At 37.8% G+C, this 8,977-nt stretch overlaps 1 protein-coding gene across 1 annotated transcript in view; it reads left to right on the forward strand.

The window, feature by feature from the left end:
- Positions 1–4,220, forward strand: part of LOC126358119 (odorant receptor 43a-like) — a 79,980-nt gene extending 75,760 nt beyond the window's left edge. Inside the window, exon 7 of the mRNA XM_050007526.1 lies at positions 4,161–4,220. Coding sequence (XP_049863483.1) covers positions 4,161–4,220 — 60 coding nt within the window. The remainder of the gene's footprint in view (positions 1–4,160) is intronic.
- Positions 4,221–8,977: the final 4,757 nt, after the last annotated feature.

The raw sequence follows: 8,977 nt of genomic DNA on the forward strand, positions 1-8,977 counted from the left end.
CAGACAATATACTGTTATTGATTGGCGACACCATAGAGTGCTGTGGGCACAACGACCATATAATGAATGAAATTAGAAGGAAGGTCAGCGTTGCCCGTTATTTTGCTGATTTATTAACAGCAAAACCGATTTTTGATCACATAAGGATCGTCTTCAGTGCTGGAAGTTAAAAATTTTAATTATTTTTTCCTTTATTCTGATTTCATGCCTCAGCTGAGACGGGCTGGCAGCGGCCTACATACGCCACTCTTCGGCCAAAAGACACAACATAAATATTTGGAAGGCATAGAAAACATAAGAAAGATGGTAAACACAAGATGAACACTGCACAAGAAAATCAGAAGTCGTTCGATGGAAGACCCAGTAATGTAGGGCGGCACGAGATGAAAACAGATGAAGATGTCCAGGTGGAGACACGAACGTGGTAGAAAACACTGACGATGACACTGTACACAAATGGAGAGACACTGATGCACGGAAAACATTGGCGGTTTTCTTCAGCGAGGCATTCACACTGATGAAGGGGGAGGGGGCTGCCTCCAGGTCAAAGGGAGGAGGTGAAGAAGGGGGGGTGGAGCCAGTTTGAGAAAGAACGGAGAGCAGGGGGAAGAAAGAGTGGGGACTGGAAGCCCAGAAGACCAGGGAGAGGGGCGGAAGTGTGAGATGTGGGAGAGAGGAGGGGGAAAAGGAAGGTGAGGAGGGAGAGAGGGAGCCCTGGGGAAAAAATAGGGGGGGCGGGAGGGGAGAGTCAGAGCTGGTAGGAGGGGTAGATGGACAGGACAAGACATCATCAGGGAGGGGGAGTTGGCAGAAGCCACTTTGGGAAAGAGTATGGAGGATGTGAAGCTGGAGAGCAGGTGGGATGCAAGAATACAGGTGTGGCAGTGGGCAGGGATGGGCAAGGATGGGAGAGACAAGTGTTTGTGGGTGATTGAGCTTGCAGGAGGTGTAAAGGATCTGTATCCATTGGTGGAAAAGGAGAAGCTGTGGGAAGGGAATCAAGTTGTATAGGACCCGCATGGAGGATAGGAGACGGATCCGATAGGCGAGGCAGAGAGCATGGTGTTCAAGGATTTGGAGGGACTTATAGTAGGTGGGAAGGGCACAGATCCAGGTGGGATGCGCATAGCAGAGGATGGAGTGGATGAGGGATTTATAAATGTGGAGGATGGTGGAGGAGTCCAGACCCCAAGTGCAGCCAGAAAGGAGTTTGAGGAGGTGGAGTTTGGAGCGTACTTTGGCTTGGATCATCCAGAGATGGGGGTTCCAGGAAAGGCGACGGTCAAGGTTGACACCAAGGTACTTGACGGTTGGAGGAACAGAACCGAAATTAGAAATTGTCACCACAAACAATAAGAAGATCATAAGCGACATACACTTGGAATAGTATTTGTACTAATGAAACATTTTTTCAACTGAAACATCGTGGCTCATTGTTTGTATCCTAGTGCAAGGCGATTGCGCTCCAGATACCCACATCCACTAAGATTCCTGGCGTTTGGTGGTGCCTATCCTGTATCCTACAGACCATCTTCAACAGCTTGGTCTACCATCCATCTTTCTGTACATATTGGCATTCGCAACCTACCTGGCAAACTGTTGGGCCTCCTGTTCACCTCGAGGATCTACAGAACTTAAGCAGACGGCAGTTCTACGTTTAATGTCATGAAACTTGTCTCATTGTGTGTAAATCAGAAATCTAAAATTTGTTATGGTAATCGAAATAATGAACAAAGAACATGAATTCCATTTTGTAATGAAGGAAAAGAGTACGAGAGGAATGTAAACTTTATTAACCACGAAAATTTAGCATAAATTCTCCAAACGACTGCTCGTTTTTTAATGTGCTAACAGTTCTTGAATATATGTATTGTTCTAGAACCTCTGTTCGCAAAACTCTGATCAAATCGTAATTTCTGTAATATGTTATACCCTCATGTAAATGTCAAATGAAACCATAAGTGTAAAACGAAGACTGAGGTCTGCCTGTTCATCTTTGGTTTCCCTTAGTTTTTAAGTGTACAGTGCCTGAATACATGGACGAACAAAATAATTTGAGTCACATGTCGTAACACAGAAAGCAGTAATAGTCAGCGACATTAACAGTCACCAGAAGAAAAAACTCTCGAAATTTTAGACGCTAATTAAATGCAAAGAACTGCAAGCAGTCAATCAATGTATGTCAGAAACGCAATAGAAAGAAAAAAACCCTTTATCCAACAGTCTTGATGATAAATTAATATACATGTAATATGAATAATAATGTATCTGGTAATGAAACAGTCCTGAAAATGACCTACATTCACTTCAGGTGAAATGATCTTTTATTGAATGTCGATCTCAGATGCAGATGTGCGTGCAGTGCTTAACATTCCAGGGTCTTTCACAGTGTCAGCCGTAAGAATTTTCCCCTGCATAAAGAGTAATACTTATCAAATTACAGCGTCTGGTAAATTTGATTGAAATAGTATTTTATTTTATTTTGTGAAGGTATCTATGTAAAGCTGTGATGCATGTACCTCTGTAACCTTAACAATATAAAAATTGGCAAGTATCTTATTGTTAACCTATTGTATATACTCACATACAAATGTAGAAAAGAGTTACTTCTTCTTTGTCTCTATGGCTCCAAGTCTTCACTTATTTAATTTTATGTGATACCTGATTCATATTTAAAAAAGTAAAAAATATTTTCTGAGTGGAGACAATGTTATTTAACTATCCTTTAAATGAAAACGATAGTAAAAGTGTTTAATGCAATCAATGTAAGGTGTATACATACAGTAGCTATGTGTTTGTTTTGCTATCATTTTAAGTCCCATTTTGTGCTTGATTAAAATTTAATTGTTACCTGTGTTACAACCTGCTATCTTATTTATTGTATGAAGTCAGACAGCATTTCTAGAAAATGTCTTCTGAAGGGTCAACTACAAAAAATTACCAAACGAATCCTTCTCCAAGCTAACTGTGGGACATAGCTATTTTCAGTAACCATTTAAGTAAAACCAATGGCATTGTAATATGTTATTGGCTCTAGTTCAGACAATTACGATGAATCAAAGAGAAATTTCATCTTTTGACTCTACTCCTCTTTTTAAAACAAATCAAATTTCCGATAAGTTCCTTTACGTAACTTACTGATGGACGATTATATGATTTAATATCTAAAACAATTGTACTTCAAATCGAAGTTGGCAATGTTCGTGGCTGACGCTGAAGTATTTACATATTACCCAATGTATGCTGAAGTAGTTACTTATTACCCAATATAAGTATTCCAATTTGCAGGAAAGCATAGCAGTTATTGCAATCTTCCACAAAATTTAGTGGACATGTTTGTGGCAAGTAGTCTCTTTCTATAACTTAATATCACACTTGAGAGAAAGACACTTGCTATTAGCAACTTTTCTCAATGTTTTTCATTACCTCTTAGACAAATTAGACTAGGAAATGAGACACTTAAAGTAGTAAAAGAGTTTTGCTATTTGGGGAGCAAAATAACTGACGATGGACGATGAAGAGAGGATATAAAATGTAGACTGTCAATGGCAAGGAAAGCGTTTCTGAAGAAGAAAAATTTGTTAACATCGAGTATAGATTTAAATGTCAGGAACTCGTCTCTGAAAGTATTTGTATGGAGTGTAGCCATGTATGGAAATGAAACATGGACGATAAATAGTTTGGACAATAAGAGAATAGAAGCTTTCGAAATGTGGTGCTACAGAAGAATGCTGAAGATTAGATGGGTAGATCACATAACTAATGAGGAGGTATTGAATAGAATTGGGGAGAAGAGGAGTTTGTGGCACAACTTGACTAGAAGAAGGGATCGGTTGCTAGGACATGTTCTGAGGCATCAAAGAATCGCCAATTTAGTATTGGAGGGTAGCGTGGAGGGTAAAAATCGTAGAGGGAGACCAAGAGATGAATACACTAAGCAGATTCAGAAGGATGTAGGCTGCAGTAAGTACTAGGAGATGAAGAAGCTTGCACAGGATAGAGTAGCATGGAGAGCTGCATCAAGCCAGTCTCAGGAATGAAGACCACAACAACAACAACAACTTAGACAAATAAACACTCTTTATGGAAGCTAAGCCTCTTTATGTTTAAGAATAATTAAAAAAACATTAGTGTTCACACACATTCTTTCTTTCTGACAGGTGCTGAATGGAACATATGGCCTGTTGAACTTGCTGTATCATTTTAATAGTACCAAGTGAAATGGAATAACAGGAAAAGGGCACAATTCAACTGTTCATATCATAAAAGGTTTAATATGTCAACGGAACTTAGATATCCATAGGCAAAATGAAATTTGCAAAATCAAATGTAGAAAGAAATTCAATCTTTCCTGTAGCAAATACCAAAATCACGTTAAGAAAAAAGAATGTACATTAGAGAATAAATTTTGTCGAAAAACAAAATGTGTCTTAAGTTTATTTGATGTATATATGTCCTATTACTCATAAATTTATAATGTACTTTATATAAAAAATAAAGCCACTAACTGATGGAGTAACTGATGATTCTTCTTGAGCTGGCCAAAACATATACGTGCGTAAAAGTGTGTGTTGTTGCCTTTAATTTACATCATATGGAAAATCTAGTTTTAATCAGTAACTGACTTAAAACACAGCCACAATGCATTAGCTAGCTGACTACATTGATCAGGACCCACCTATATTACAATGACAGTAGTAACAATGACTTCTAGAAAATACTACTGTTAACATCACGAGCTAAACCAATAGGTCGCGCAACACAGTGGAATCACATTGTAAAGTGTAAACATCATAGTGGTAACATTTTTATCATTTGCTTCTACATATGCGCTGTTACTTAGGCAACCGAAAGGGCCCATCTGTCTAGTGACTGTCATTCGTTACATATATAGTAAACTCTGCGACTCTTATCTCATCATCATTAACCATTCAACAAACATAGCGTCATAGAGGCTTCGTATCCACACCTCAAGACCTTTTGCTATGCTCTTCAATGCATGTCCCGAAACTTTTGTTACGTATCCTAGCCACGTAATATTGTGTCATCATCCGAATCCTTCTTCATCTCTTGGAATCAAGCAAAAAACTTCCTTCGTCCATTTACAATCGAATCGACTCGTCACATAGCCCGCTCACCTTCTTTGCATTTTCATTAATTATTATTACAAATTCCACTCTATCAGTTTACTTCCACTCTATCAGTTTCCTTCATAATTTGTTTCTTTTCATGTCTCTCCTATTAATTCCCAAGACAAAGCTCTCAAATCACAGCTACGTAAACGTCAGTTCTTGAGTAGTTTTCGCGTTAAAACCCGTATTTCCATAGAATACATAAAAATTGGTAAAACACAGTGTGTTGTAATAGTGCTTCCGTTGCCTTTATTTCAACGAAACCTCTAATTATCATACAACTTCAGTACAGGTTGAGAGTTCGATATAAAGCATAAACTTCTTGCTGGCCGCGGCTAGGTGGAGAATGAACACTGTGAAATGTTGAGAGTCTGTGAGTAAAACCACAGTTCGACTTGCTGCTACGAAAAATCCAGCCAGAGTCTAACACCAAGTACAGTTCAGTGTCACAGCTTAGGTCGTCAACAACAGGGCAGCTAGTGCGGATGATATAAGCATATAGACTGAATACGACACTGAGTTTTGGTCTCGGTGGTTCAAATGGCTCTGAGTACTATGGGACTTAACAGCTGAGTTCATCAGTCCCCTAGAACCTAGAACTACTTAAACCTAACTAACCCAAGGTCATCACACACATCCATGCCCGAGGCAGGATTCGAACCCGCAACTGGAGCGGTCGCGCGGTTCCAGACTGAAGCGCCTAGAACAGCTCGGGCACAATGGCCAGCTTGGTCTCTGTGCAGGTAATTTTATGCTACTGGAGAGACCATGAGATCCGCCACGTCATGTGACTTGGTGAAAGTGGGAAGGTCTTCACTTTAGATGTAACATGGAATTTAGGGCTCACTTTCCATACATTTTGTAAAAAAATGAAGTTGGGTTAAATTTCCTCGAAATGTGAAACAAAATACGTTTTATCCATGTGCGTCAGACATATCAGTAAATCATAACAAAAAATGGCCAGGGAGCTCGTCGAATAGAAATTAACTTGTTATCACTAGTTTTCATCAAATTTTCGTATTTTTCTGGAATAACTGTATCATTTTTTCGAATATTTTCACTACTTTTCAATTTTTTCACCTCTTTTTTCGAGACTGTCTTTTAATAACCAATCATTTCCGTACCATTTCATAAAATTTGTTACCACTTCCCAAGATATTTATTTACTTTTTTCAAATTTTCTTGTAAACTGTGCCGGAAGATACAAAGTACATGTACTTGAAATAAATATTGAGAACAAAAACCTGGAAATACTTCAACCATAAATTAAAAAAGATTTAGCAGTTTATAACGATTTCCTCATTTTCGCTTCTTTGTTCTTGAAAAACTGAATAAAAAATCATAAAATTAGTAACAAAAGCTGGACAAAAAGATGACTAACAAGTGGGAAACAAAATTGGACAGCAAAAGAGACCATCAAACAGACAACGAAAATATGGACAGAAAATATGACCATCGAATGGACAACAAAAAAGATTATCAATTGGACCAAAAAATGGTAAACAAGAAATGACGAAAAATGGACAGCAAGAAATGCACAGCAAAAAACTGGCTATCAAAAGAACAGCGGAAAGTGGAACGCAACTAAAAAGATAAGTAAATTGAGGACAAAAAATGACCACCAAGCAAAATGACAGTTAAACTGAAAACAACTATCAAAACGTGGAAAACAACAAGAAAGATAATAAAATTGAGCACAAAAATGACCACGAAGTAAAATGACATGAGATATGGACAATATAATATGACTATCAAATGGACAACAGAGAACTGAAAAAAAGTCCATCAAATGGACAACAAAAAACTGATTACAAAGAAATGACCATCAAATAGACCACAAAAATGGGCAACAAAAAACGGACTATGAAATATACGTCACATAATGTACAATGAAAAACATTAATCTAAAAACAAACTATAATCATTAAATGAACAAAAAGGAAATGACATCAGAACACAGGGACTATCAAAAGGACAACAATTAGTGGACAACGAAACAGTGACAATCAACTGCACAGTAAAAATTGGACAACATAAAATACGACCAGTTGTAGAACAAGAATTGGGCGATACAAAAATGAATATCAAATGGGCAATAAAAAATGACCATCAGGTAGACAATAAAAAATGAACAACCAAAATTTTCATCAACTCTACAACAGAGAAAGAAGAAAAAAATTACTATCAAATGGACACAAAAGATGGACAGAAAAAAAAATTGACCATCAACCAGAGAGCAAACACTGGGAACGTAAAAAATTACCATCAAATGGACAATGATCGATGAAATGGAGCATAAGACAATTGACAACTAGATAATGACTATCGCAGATGGCTCTGCTTTCAGACTGATACGTATGTTGCTGCTACTGTCACACTAGGAGTGATGTGCTTCTACAGTTGTAAAACTGTTTACATCTGGAGTGCTCCGAAGACTGCCTACTGCCTTATAAAACTGGGGGGAGGGAGTAGGGTAAGGGGGGCATGTGTCACTACCACCATGCAGATTCACCTTGTATGTGGTTAATGCTTATGTAGGTTATACGAGGAATGTCATCTAATAATACTACTATAGTTTCAGAAAAACCAGTATTTACAAAATGCTCATTATAGTCTGTACCACCTACCTATAGGGGCTGGTGTAAACTGTAATGCAGAATAAGTGTGTATCTCACTAGAAACAACTCAGAAGTTAATTTGTTAACTGCTGACATACAAGTTAATTGGTAAGTTGCAAATCTCGGTGGGAGTAAACATTAACAATAGTTTACAATCACTGCGTTATATTACATTATTCCGCAAAAATCATCTTCTATAAGCCTTACATTCAGCATGTTTTACAATGAGTCCAATAGGTGCGAACACATGTATTGGAAAACCGTTTATAAACTCAACTTAAGAGAACATGATGTTCTACACACTTACATTCTTTGATACAGGGGAATACGACTGTAGGTATGTTGCTCAACTTGATGCACAGTCACACTGCTGTTACGTAAGTACTCAATAAATTCGCAATACACCCCCCCCCCCTTGCATGACACGGACGCTAATTCGTTAGTCTGTCTATAGCAAATGTTAACGCACTCAACAGATCGTAGCATTTCAAAACATAATAATGCTTTAGGTAAATGCATGCGTCCTTTGAAGTTAATGCAAGCATTGCCTTACCTTGCATATCAACTGCTGAAACTAAATCGACCCTTCTCCTTAAGTGTGTCGATAGTTTTTGTAAGGGCTTTTGTATGCTCGTACCAATGGTTACTTTCATATGCTCGCAGCAATGAAATACCTTACGTAGACGAAACCAGACTGCATTAGTGCTTTGCGAAATTCGCTTAATATAAATTCATTCCAGCTTATACCATACAGGCAGCTTGTGGAAAAAATGTTTACAAATGTTGCCTGGTAAAAAACAATGCAATGGAGAGAGACGATACTACCAGTTATGTAGCTATATTGCCGGAGTGATAGTAGTAATATATTTTTCTGACCTGGTTATAAAGGCGAAATGCTTTTCGGTAGCTTAATAAAAGTCAATTTCACTTTTTAATGAAAGCAGTTACCTGAATATTGTTGAACAAAAATTTTAATCTTGAGACCGGCTAGGATTTTCAAATGCATTCTCACATATATTCAGATTGCAATCAGCTTGCCTTAAATGCAATAATGATTGCCAAATACTGAAGTTATTTTCCTTTACTTGTCCTGTTGTGAAAAGGCCGTAAATAATCAATGTTTCCCACTTAAAAGTAATGGATGCCTACGCATCATTACGACAAAGGAAAGCGAGATGGCAAAAGGTATCTCCATATCAGATTTCTTAGATTATTATCTTCTTAATT

The sequence above is a fragment of the Schistocerca gregaria genome, chromosome 1 (genome assembly GCF_023897955.1).
Source record: "Schistocerca gregaria isolate iqSchGreg1 chromosome 1, iqSchGreg1.2, whole genome shotgun sequence".
Taxonomy (NCBI): domain Eukaryota; kingdom Metazoa; phylum Arthropoda; class Insecta; order Orthoptera; family Acrididae; genus Schistocerca; species Schistocerca gregaria.